The 12,940-nt window shown below is 38.2% G+C and overlaps 1 protein-coding gene across 5 annotated transcripts in view; it reads left to right on the top strand.

Moving 5' to 3' along the window:
• Positions 1-12,940, top strand: part of LOC106073495 (rab11 family-interacting protein 2-like) — an 88,781-nt gene that overhangs the window by 56,724 nt on the left and 19,117 nt on the right. For 4 of the 5 annotated variants that reach the window (XM_056045336.1, XM_056045338.1, XM_056045334.1 and 1 more), the window contains 3 exons: positions 8,460-8,562; positions 8,927-9,055; positions 9,747-9,913. In XM_056045336.1, coding sequence (XP_055901311.1) covers positions 8,460-8,562; positions 8,927-9,055; positions 9,747-9,913 — 399 coding nt within the window. The remainder of the gene's footprint in view (positions 1-8,459; positions 8,563-8,926; positions 9,056-9,746; positions 9,914-12,940) is intronic. The other variant, XM_056045337.1, reaches the window with a different exon arrangement.

Raw genomic sequence — 12,940 nt, 5'->3', positions numbered from 1 at the left:
GCTCGACTCCAATGTCTTTTAATGTCGTGATTTGTTGTGATGCTACGCCACAAAAACAAAAAAATAGTCGTCCCATTGCGAATGCCGGAGAATGGCTTCAACTGGATCTATGTTTCTCTGTATGTAGCTAATACTAATTAGTCGATTAAAACTTTTTTTTATATATAATAGACAAAATCTAACATGCTCCAAGTCTCATGAAGATATACACTGAAATGTATTCATACAGTCATGGTTATTGATTAATTAATGATTCTTATACAAAGTCATTGCTAGACCAGATAATTTTGTTCATGTGACCGTACAGTCTTAGCTTGCGTTTTTTTTTGGACAGTAGTCAAATGGTCTTCATAGAGTCTAAACCCCAAAGTGGTCCTGTTTCGGTTTTTTTTTTAAGTTACTAATGACTACTAATGAGATCTTTGTATGTGATGTTTAGAATCCTTCTGTAACATCTCAAATCCATGGCTAAGATTCCTCTCGCCCTTTCTTCTATGCACTAAACTCTTCGCTAATTTGTTGACGTCAGTGTCCACTTGCCATCTTTTTCTTTGCTAAGGATTATTTCCTGTTTAAACTTTTATTGTTTTCATCTTTTAACCCAGACGACCTTTGACTTCACATTAGTGAGATATGAAAAAGAAAGAAGAAAAAAATCTAGATCTAGGTTAAAACAACATTAAAAAAAAAAGGTTTTGCCCTATAAGATTTCATTGCCTGTTTGAGTCAGACTAAAACGAAAGCTTAGCTAATTTAATACACGGTTGCCAAAGCATTTCCTTCTTGTGTGGCTATTCACATAGTCTGATATGCGTGTGGTATGCCGTGTGGTCATAAACAATTGTCGAGTCGAACCGAGACCTCATTAAGCTATGTGGGCGGAAGTTTCGATGAACTGGATAGCTGCGCATCGCTGGCCGGATATGACCCTCGGGTTGTGGGTTCGGAATCACTGATCTAAGATACATCGTTGTTTGAATACGTAGGAATACGTTACACGTAGATTCTAGGACTATTTATTGTGTTTTCTCTGTCATTTTTTTTTACATAGCTTATATCAACTCACTTTGGTCTGTCTGTCTGTCTGTCTGTTTGGTCAAAAGTTTGGACAATTTATGTCTCCCATACCCATCCTCTGATCAAGTTGAAACTTTAAAAAAGTATTTATTGTAAATGACAAAATATAAATCAACTTAAAAACTGACCAATTAGTAAATTTATTATTGTTTTTTTTTTTATTTGATATCGAATAAGGGAAGTAGCTTCTACTTTGTTAAGAGATGTAGTTATAAGTGCGGAGTTCTTCCCCTTAGATACTCTTTTTTTTTTTAAAAGGATTTTTAAAAATATTTTGCTTGTTTGTGTTTGACTTTGTTAAAAAATACAAATGGAAGCTAAATAGGTGACAATATAGTTCTACACTGAACTTGAAAATGCTTTATTTATAAAAAAAATTCCTGATGATTCAACTTGACTAGAGTTATACGCCCCTGTGTATCTGTGTTAGTTGTCTCTCTTTGCATTTTTACCTTTACCTTTACCTATCCCTTAGTCTATTGGACCGTTGGGGCACCAAGCAAGATTTGTCGACCGTCTTTCTCCATTCCTCCCTTTTTTTTTTTGCCTTGTTTAGAACCTCTCTCAATGGCAGACCCGTCCATTCTTTAATGTTGTCCTCCCATCGCTTTTTCTGTCTGCCTCTTCTTCTTTTTCCTGGCACTGTTCCCTGAAGGAAGGTCTTTGCGAGCCCCGTAGATCTTGTAATGTGGCCAAAGGTTTTAAGCTTTCGTCTTTTTACAATAGTTAGCAGGTCGTCATGGGCTCCGATCGCTACAGTAACCCTGTCTCTGATTTCTTGGTTTGTGATGCGGTCTTTGAATGTGATGCCTAGGATCCTTCTGTAGCATCTCAATTCCATTGCTAGGATCCTAATCTCTAGCTCTGCATTCAACGTCCACGACTCGCAAGCATATAAAAATGTGGCCATGACCAGAGAGCGCATCAGTCTCATTTTGGTGCCGAGGGCTAAGCCCTTATCTTCCATATTATTTTAAGTTTTGAAAGGGCTGCTGTGGACTGTGCTATTCGGGCCAATAGTTCGGGTTTTGTTCCCTCATCTGAGACAATAGTTTCGAGGTATTTGAAGCTGTTAACACTAGTTAGCTTTTCACCTCAAATACTGGTGCCTCTTTTAAAGCCCTGATGGCTATTGGTCATAAATTGTAGATCTGGAAATCTAAAAGAACTAAACAGACTAAAAAAAAAATACCTAGGTGTTATAAAAATAAAAACCTGTCATGGAATCCACATATTGATGAAAGTATCAAAAATTCAAACAAAGCATTGGGGCTTATTGAAAGAAATTTCTATAAATCAAATAAGAACATAAAACTAAAATGTTATTCAACCTTGGTTAGGCCAATAATAGAATATGCATCCTCCGTTTGAGAGCCCTCAACTCATGAAAACATTAAGAAACTGGAACTGACACAATATAGAGCAGTGAGATTCATAACAAACGAATATTCACATTTGACTAGAGTAACACCTTTAGTAAAATCACTAAATTTAGAAAGCCTTCAGGACAGAAGACTCAAAAGTAAAGTAGCAATTATACATGAAACACTGAACCATAATCTTCAAATACAAAAACAAAATGTAATAAAATACTCAGAAAGACACATAGATAAAGACACATTCCTCATCCCATATGTTAGAACAAATGTGTACAAATGCTCCTTCTTCCCTAGTGCTATTAGAGCATGGAATGGGTTGCCTGAGCTAGCCAGGAAAACCAGTGACTTGGCAGAATTTAGGTCATAGGTTAAAATAAATGACTAGATGCATCACGCGTAGGAAAGAGAGGAAGAGGAAGTGCGTTGATGGAGGGTTGTTGATATCGGCCATGCTTTGTGATCTATTTGATTAAATTTGTATTGTTCCCCTGTCGTTGAGTTGCTTATTTAAAATGTTATAACATTGGTGTCGAAGTGGGATCATAGGTGAACCATCTTTTTTTTTATATATTTCTTATATTTATATTATATTAAAAATGAAATTATTTTTAAATAACTTCAACAACATTGTTTATGTTTTGCATAATAATGTAGCTTTAAAAAAAAAAATTAATATATACAGATTTCTTTAAAACAAACTTAATATAACTTTTATGAATAATATATTCAGATTTATTAACACAAAAATTAATATCACTTTTATAACTTTTATTCATAATATACACAGTTTCAAGTTGAGATGAGATCTTAATCTAGATCTAGTAAGGGTAAAACGAAATGAATTTAGAATCTCTTACTTGCTGCAAGTACGCATCTTTACTCTCTGAGTTGTCTCCCTTTATCAACTCTCCAACTCGTCACTAATTTTGACATGAATTATAATGACAGACCAGCTCGTGGTTTCATCATTCTATACCAGCATAAACAAATAATAGGCTTCATTTCCTTAGCGTTACCTTCAAAACACACACACAAACACACACACACACACACATATATATATATACATACATACATACATACATACATATATACATACATATATATACATACATACATACATACAATAATACATACAATAATACATACATACATACATATATACATATATTAATATATATATATATATATATATATATATATATATATATATATATATATATATATATATATATATATATATATATACTGCATAACAATAGATCTTATTAGCAACAAATGTCTGTTGTCACTTTCCTGCCCTTGAAGATATTAATTCAACTGTTAAGTGCTAATTATTACTGACTCTTAACTTTTTTACACATTTTTTTTTAATTTACGAGTTATCTCCAATTGTGAAAAGGGAGGTAAAAGCAGATGTCCCAAATGGGATGATTCTAGGAGCAGGCTGGTGGTTCTTGACACTGACCTAAAATTAATGCTGTGATTGTTTTATCCTCGTGTGTTTACTTTGTAGTAGGTACAATCTGATTGGGTCTCAGTGTCACGTGACTAAATTCCCCCCTCCCTAAGAGAGAGCTAGAGAGAGAAAGAGAGCTGGAGAAAGAGAGAGAGAGAAGAGAGAGAGAAAAAGAAATACAAGGAATCTAGAGCAAGACTATGTCCTTCTTCTTGCTTCTTGCTATCTGAAGGTCAAATAGTTGACCTATGAAATAACTTCCTGTTACTTACCTTACCCCCCCCCCCTTCTCCTCAAACTGCCCCGGTATTCAGAGCCGGCACTGTGGGGGGGGGGGGGGGTAGGGGCACGATCGACCGCCCTAATCTCTAAGCTAACTACTAATATGTAAAATACCAGTAGCATGTCTGGATCTCCTACCAAAGATCCAGCACCCACACTTACTTACACCTCTCTCTCAGCGCCATTTCTGCTGACGCAGTCACACCGGGACGTGACGACCTTTTCTTCTCCCTCTCTCTTCCCAGCTCCTTCCTCGGGGGCTCATCTTCCAGTCCAGCACAACAGAGTCCGAGCAAAGTGACCTACATGGTGACCTTTATGACCTTTTCCCCTATGTACACAACAGGAAGTTAACTTCGGTTGTTCTTTTTTATTTACGCATAGAAGGGGTGGGTTGTAGGAGGTTGAAGGTTATCGCGTGCTTAAAATATAGGTCGGTGCCGTCGAAAGCTAGAATATAGGCCGGTGCCACCGACAGTTAAAATATAACTCGATGACATCGACAGTTAGAATATAAGTCGGTGCGCTGACCGTGACCTCCGTGAGCCCATATCGAAAGTGCCTCGCTGACAGACTTTCGTCATCCCTGCAATACAACGTGAAGTGAAGAAAAAAAAATAAGGACCGCAGGTGAAATTGTGGGCGCTAAAGCGTGATATCCTTTAATTTTTGTTTATAGTTTACACTCACAGTGCATTAAGGTTGTTATTTAAATTCACAACAGCTTCCACCTATAACAACCTTACCGAAACAAATAAGCCTTTCAGCACAAATAAAATTAAATTTACTTGTGTTCACTTCTGTACCTTGCCGGTGAAACTGTTGGCCATGGCAGGCTGAGGTAGTGGCTCCTCGACCAAATAGCTTTGAGAAGAAGGAGACATTTTGACCTTGGTTAAAAGAAAGCTCTAAATACGAAATTTCTTTAAGAAATCATAGATCTGGGTTGTTAAATCATAGACCCATAGATCTGGGTTGTTTAAATCATAGACCCATAGATCTGGGTTGTTTAAATGAGACCCATACATCCGGGTAGTTTAAATCACAGACCCTTAGATCTGGGTAGTTTAAATCATAGACCCATAGGTCTGGGTTGTTTAAATCACAGACCCTTACATCTGGGTAGTTTAAATCGAAGACCCTTTAATCTGGGTACTTTGTATCTAATAGACAAAAGTTCCTACCAGTCAACTGAGACTTAACCGTCTCTGCGTCGTTTGGTTTTAGCGTGGGGAGAGGGGGGATATCTGATGTGTATGCGATGACATTCCAATCATAGATTGTAGCCTAGGCTCTTATCTCATTTTCTCAAGAGACTGGCCACATTCTTTAGTTCATTGATGCACAAACTACGGCCCGTGGCCTGGCGTTGTCCGGTCCCTTGAAACAGCCGACCACAGCACATAATGAAGCCTCACAGGAATGGTTCCATTGAACTGGACTTTTTTTTTGTCTCTATCCGGTCCATGAATGGCGTCGGGATTGTAATTGCCCCCCCCCCCCCCAAACCGCCTTTTTTTAGGTTGAAGCAGATTGGGTGTATGTTATGAACTTATGAAGTGTGTGTGTTTGTTTCTATGATGACGTTGGAAAGAGGTTAGCTGTGTTGTGTGAATGATGCAAGATAAGCGGCATTGTCGTCAGCGGTCTTTAGGTAGGACAGACGACCCCTGATTGCCATAGTGAAAAGACGTGTTTTTTGTAGTGAGTTAACATTTTGTTCACAGTATCAGTTTATGTTACTACTAAAGTCTACTACTTCTGTTTCATTCTATCTCAACTTGATTTGGTCTAAATTGTAATAAAGTTTTCACACGATATTATTCAAAAAGAAGCTATTCAAGTTTTAGAAGTTAAATATACTACGCCTACAGCAGTTTGGTGCTACAGGTCAACGGCCGTCACCAACAGTGTGCACCACGATTAGAAAATGACTTTGTGTATACTTGTTCTATGTCTGTTCTCTGTCTGTCCAGGGTACAGTCGTAAAAGATTGATGCTATTACATGTGCATTTCGAATTTCAAGTTCATCTCTTCAACGAGTGACACTCGTGTTGTTGCTGCGTTGCTAGGCAATCAAATCACGTGATCCAATTGGCCAGTTCCTGCTCCAATGAACCAATTATGTGATAGTGAGCATTGTCTTGAAAACTAATTAAGGGGCGATCACTCCGATGAGTTAAGATTAGGCAACGCTAGAATTAGTTAATGTTTGGTTTGTTTAAAATAACATTTGACAAGAGTTGGGTATCCTCCTGATATGAGGTTCGCACCAAGGTTTCGGAAGTTGGTCGGACATCAGTGGACGCTTGTTCCGTGGTATATCCACTGTCTGTCTTGTAGTTCAGTCCTATTTATCAGTTGTAGTTCTAGTAGATCTATATATAGACCCTTTTTTTTTCCATCCTACTGTGAAAGTCAAGAATGTAGGCTACGAACCTGTTCACATCTAGTAGTTACCTTGTTTTGTTGTTGTTGTTGTGTTTTTTTTTACTGACATTCGCCCCCGCCCCAACCTCTTCCTGATACACACACACACACCCAAGCCCCGCCTCTGGGTATTTGTTTGGTTAATTTCTCGTGATCCTGTCACGTGACTTCCTGTTCGTGACCGGTGACACTTTCTTGATAACATCTTCACTGTCACCGCGCACGACTTTTTCTCTACCCAGTCGTCAAAAACTAACCCCCCCCCCCCAACCATACACACCCAGATATGTAGAAACATACCAAACTCATCTGCTACACACACACACACACACACACAATATCAACAGAGTGTCGCATAAGAAAACTTAATTAATCTGTTATACAAATCATGGCTCTTGACTTTATATTTCAAGTCCGTCCTTTAAGATTGTATTTTAGCGCCAGACTTGAAGTTGATTTTTCAAAAATTTGATATTTTTTATCGAGCTTGTGTCACGTCACTCTGTCTGTCTGGTCAAAATCTTGTACTTGTTATTTTTTCCCCACTTCCCATTATCGGATCAAGTTGAAACTTTGCACAAGACATGAATACAATTAGTCGTAATAATTTCCGAATGCAAGACTTTTCTTATTGAAGAGTTTACTAAATTAATGTTCTAAGTCTTGATCTAAATACTTATCATTGAAATATTATAAAGTGTACTAAAATTATACATTCGCTTACCCATGATTCTTTCTTGGGGATAAGGGGTGAGGGGGGTAAAAAATGTTCCATTGTTGTTTTTTTTAATTTAACATTCATTAATTTTTTAAGCAAAAAAACAAACAAACAAGCAATCGCTCTACAAGCTGCATGAAGTATTGTCCTTTTAAATAAGTATCTGTACTGTTTTTCTTGTTTCTATATAACTTGTTTGTGGATGTTTTTCATCTCAAATCCTGTGAATCTTATGAACTATAGACGTTACTGCTACGTCCTACGCGTGTTCCCAGGTCAATCGAGTAGGCCTACAAGCCTATATTCGGATTGCAATCAGTTTCCTCTCGTCTACCCAGAGCAGTGTCTCCCAAACTATGTCCCGAGGAACACTAGTGTTCCGTGCGGCCTGAATAGGTGTTCCACGAACTACAGGGATAATTAACTAGTAGTCCAGCACGTGAATTAATCTCTCTTAAAATGAATGTAAAGTGTTCCGATAAATACTCTGAATGTGTAAAGTGTTCCGATAAATACTCTGAAAGTGTAAAGTGTTCCGATAAATACTCTGAATGTGCGAAGTGTTCCGAGAAATACTCTGAATGTGTAAAGTGTTCCGATAAATACTCTGAAAGTGTAAAGTGTTTCGACAAATACTCTGAATGTGTAAAGTGTTCCGATAAATACTCTGAATGTGCGAAGTGTTCCGAGAAATACTCTGAATGTGTAAAGTGTTCCGATAAATACTCTGAATGTGCGAAGTGTTCCGTTAAGGGAAATGTTTGGGAATCACTGACCTAGAGAAAACAATTCGACAGTGGTTTTCAGAGCGTAATGCACACTGCCTAGATAAACAGTGATTTCCCCACTTGTTGTCGCAGTTTAAACCACTACGTCATATGAGCGGCTATCAAAGTGGGCGTGTCTGCAGACAAAATAAAGCAAAATTTAAAATTGCGGAAATTTCCGAAAATTAAAAATAGCCCTAACAACATACGACCTTCTCAGTTTTGCCACTGTAAGGAACATTCGTGATATTCAAGGATGCTCAACAGACTTACAATTCGCTTATTGTGCTAGTTAAACCCAACCGGTGGCTACATGTCACCTTTACAATGTGTTTGGTTATTTCAGGAAACAATGACGTGTTTGTCACCATTCAACTTGGCAAAGAGAAATACCAGACATCCACCATCAAAAATGCTTTGAACCCAGAATGGTTTGAGGAATGTGACCTGTAAGTACATGTCTTACCACTTATGAGACATTCATGATTCATTGTTTTGACTTGCAGTCTATTCCTTCAAGATCTGTTTCATCTTGGCCTTTTTTTTTAATTTCCTTTATCAAAGGGGACATAAATCCACATATTTAGCCATATCTCGAAATACTGAAGGATTAATTTTCTTTAATAGCCTATATATTCGTGTTCTTGATTGTCCTCGGTGATTTACTTGTTAAGAAAATAGATGAAAATCAATGTTACACTCTGTGTGACTATGAGCATGTTATTAAAGGGCATGACATGTTCGCATATTATATATGTTTGTTTCCTTGTCAAGTTTTCTTGACTTGTTGTTGACCAAGTCTCTTGTCCATAGACCAATAGCAAGCTTGCATTCTGAGATTGAGGTCAGCCTCTTTCATCATGGCGTCTTATCTGACGACTTCCTGGGTTACGTGGCCATCCCGTTATGGGAGCAGAAAGTCACCGAAACTCCCAAGAGCAGGTGAGTCAGTCAGTCGGTTAGTTAATCAGTCAGTTAGTGAGTCCGTATATCATTCGGTCAGTGAGTCAGCCAATTAGTCTGTTTACCGCTTTGAAAGAAATAGTTTGTATCATTTAAAAAAAAAAAGAAAAGAAATATATTTCACTGCTGCGGGGTCGGTTCTAACATGTATGGACTCAGGCTCAACAAGTTCCACAAATTTGATCACAAAGTTGATTTGATTTGGTTAAAGAATTTTTAAAAAATTCTACAGAAAACTGAGACATATTAATCCAACACCTTTTTTTTTTAAGGGAGATAAATTTTGGCTCAATTGCAATCTCCTAATTCCCATTGGCATCGCGTGTCTAAGTTGACAATTTATAGGTCTGTCTACTTTGTTTTTTTTTCTTGGCCTCGTCTGCCTATTTATTTATTGAATTAAAACTGACCCTCTACCTTTACCCCAAAAAAAATTAATAATAAAAAGGAAGGGGGGGACTAAACCCAGCTTGATTTCCTAGATAATTAATTAGATAGTTAATGAAATGAACCACAGTTGTTTTCCCAAAGAGGGTAACCTCTTCACCGCCCCTGCAATAGAAGGAACACGCACATGCTTTTATCTATAATGTGTAGATACTAACATCAGAGCTTGTATTATAAATGGTCATACAATAACGCCTATAAATAAACGAGCGCCTATTTCCAGCAGCTGGGTGTCACTCCATGCCAAACCCAACTCAAAGTCCGGCGACACCAAGTACAGGGGCGAGCTGGAGATCAAGCTGACCTTTCACTCCCAGGCCAAGACCGAGAGCACGCCCCATGGCCTCAAGAAGCGGTCCTCGTCCATCAGAAACCTGGCCACAGCTTTCGGTATGCTCAACTTTTTAGCTAAAAACATTTTCGTTGATATTTTTTTTATCTTTTGATATTTTATTGCTATTGAAGTACGACTCCCCCACTTTAGGATTGTCTGTTTGTCAAATGTTTGACATGTTTCGGATGTTGCTTCAGAGTTGAAGATAATATACTTCCTGGTCCAAACCTCCCACAGGGCGATGGGTTTGAACCCGAGATTCAATGGGTAGCACTCTATGGTTTCCCAATGTGGTTTATCCCTACAAGTTGAACAGCTGCTGAATTTTATCCCTGTAGTCAAAATGTCAAACTGTTGCTGGATGTTATCTCTTAAAGTCAAACTGTTGCTGGATGTTATCCCTTAAAGTCAAACTGTTGCTGGATGTTATCTCTTAAAGTCAAACTGTTGCTGGATGTTATCTCTGAAAGTCAAACAGTGGCTGGATGTTATCTCTGAAAGTCAAACAGTTGCTGGATGTTATCCCTTAAAGTCAAACAGTGGCTGGATGTTATCCCTTAAAGTCAAACAGTGGCTGGATGTTATCCCTTAAAGTCAAACAGTGGCTGGATGTTATCCCTTAAAGTCAAACAGTGGCTGGATGTTATCCCTTAAAGTCAAACAGTGGCTGGATGTTATCCCTTAAAGTCAAACTGTTGCTGGATGTTATCCCTTAAAGTCAAACTGTTGCTGGATGTTATCCCTTAAAGTCAAACAGTGGCTGGATGTTATCCCTTAAAGTCAAACTGTTGCTAGATGTTATCCCTTAAAGTCAAACAGTGGCTGGATGTTATCCCTTAAAGTCAAACAGTGGCTGGATGTTATCCCTTAAAGTCAAACAGTTGCTGGATGTTATCCCTTAAAGTCAAACAGTTGCTGGATGTTATCCCTTAAAGTCAAATAGTTGCTGGATGTTATCCCTTAAAGTCAAACAGTTGCTGGATGTTATCCCTTAAAGTCAAACAGTTGCTGGATGTTATCCCTGTAGTCAAACTGTTGATGTATGTTATCCCTTAAAGTCAAACAGTTGCTGGATGTTATCCCTGTAGTCAAACTGTTGCTGGATGTTATCTCTTAAAGTCAAACTGTTGCTGGATGTTATCTCTTAAAGTCAAACTGTTGCTGGATGTTATCTCTTAAAGTCAAACTGTTGCTGGATGTTATCTCTTAAAGTCAAACTGTTGCTGGATGTTATCCCTTAAAGTCAAACTGTTGCTGGATGTTATCCCTTAAAGTCAAACTGTTGCTGGATGTTATCCCTTTTAGTCAAACTGTTGCTGGATGTTATCCCTTAAAGTCAAACTGTTGCTGGATGTTATCCCTTAAAGTCAAACTGTTGCTGGATGTTATCCCTTAAAGTCAAACTGTTGCTGGATGTTATCCCTTAAAGTCAAACTGTTGCTGGATGTTATCCCTTAAAGTCAAACTGTTGCTGGATGTTATCCCTTAAAGTCAAACTGTTGCTGGATGTTATCCCTTAAAGTCAAACTGTTGCTGGATGTTATCTCTTAAAGTCAAACAGTTGCTGGATGTTATCTCTTAAAGTAAAACAGTTGCTGGATGTTATCCCTTAAAGTCAAACTGTTGCTGGATGTTATCTCTTAAAGTCAAACAGTTGCTGGATGTTATCCCTGAAAGTCAAACAGTGGCTGGATGTTATCCCTTAAAGTCAAACTGTTGCTGGATGTTATCCCTTAAAGTCAAACTGTTGCTGGATGTTATCCCTTAAAGTCAAACTGTTGCTGGATGTTATCCCTTTAAGTCAAACTGTTGCTGGATGTTATCCCTGAAAGTCAAACTGTTGCTGGATGTTATCCCTTAAAGTCAAACTGTTGCTGGATGTTATCCCTTAAAGTCAAACTGTTGCTGGATGTTATCTCTTAAAGTCAAACTGTTGCTGGATGTTATCCCTTAAAGTCAAACTGTTGCTGGATGTTATCCCTTAAAGTCAAACTGTTGCTGGATGTTATCCCTTAAAGTCAAACAGTTGCTGGATGTTATCCCTTAAAGTCAAACTGTTGCTGGATGTTATCTCTGAAAGTCAAACTGTTGCTGGATGTTATCCCTGAAAGTCAAACTGTTGCTGGATGTTATCCCTTAAAGTCAAACTGTTGCTGGATGTTATCCCTGAAAGTCAAACTGTTGCTGGATGTTATCCCTGTAGTCAAACTGTTGCTGGATGTTATCCCTTAAAGTCAAACTGTTGCTGGATGTTATCTCTGAAAGTCAAACAGTTGCTGGATGTTATCTCTTAAAGTCAAACAGTTGCTGGATGTTATCTCTTAAAGTCAAACAGTTGCTGGATGTTATCTCTTAAAGTCAAACAGTTGCTGGATGTTATCCCTTAAAGTCAAACAGTTGCTGGATGTTATCCCTGAAAGTCAAACAGTGGCTGGATGTTATCCCTTAAAGTCAAACTGTTGCTGGATGTTATCCCTTAAAGTCGAACTGTTGCTGGATGTTATCCCTGAAAGTCAAACTGTTGCTGGATGTTATCCCTTAAAGTCAAACTGTTGCTGGATGTTATTCCTTAAAGTCAAACTGTTGCTGGATGTTATCTCTTAAAGTCAAACAGTTGCTGGATGTTATCCCTGAAAGTCAAACGGTTGCTGGATGTTATCCCTTAAAGTCAAACTGTTGCTGGGTGTTATCCTTTAAAGTCAAACAGTTGCTGGATGTTATCCCTGAAAGTCAAACGGTTGCTGGATGTTATCCCTTAAAGTCAAACTGTTGCTGGATGTTATCCCTGAAAGTCAAACAGTTGCTGGATGTTATCCCTGAAAGTCAAACAGTTGCTGGATGTTATCCCTGAAAGTCAAACTGTTGCTGGATGTTATCCCTTAAAGTCAAACTGTTGCTGGATGTTATCCCTTAAAGTCAAACTGTTGCTGGATGTTATCCCTGAAAGTCAAACTGTTGCTGGATGTTATCCCTTAAAGTCAAACTGTTGCTGGATGTTATCCCTTAAAGTCAAACTGTTGCTGGATGTTATCCCTGAAAGTCAAACTGTTGCTGGATGTTATCCCTGAAAGTCAAACTGTTCC

Source organism: Biomphalaria glabrata, chromosome 10 (genome assembly GCF_947242115.1).
Source record: "Biomphalaria glabrata chromosome 10, xgBioGlab47.1, whole genome shotgun sequence".
In the NCBI taxonomy this organism is placed as follows: domain Eukaryota; kingdom Metazoa; phylum Mollusca; class Gastropoda; family Planorbidae; genus Biomphalaria; species Biomphalaria glabrata.
Note: the sequence above shows the minus strand (reverse complement) of the source record. Positions and strands in the feature narration are given on the sequence as shown.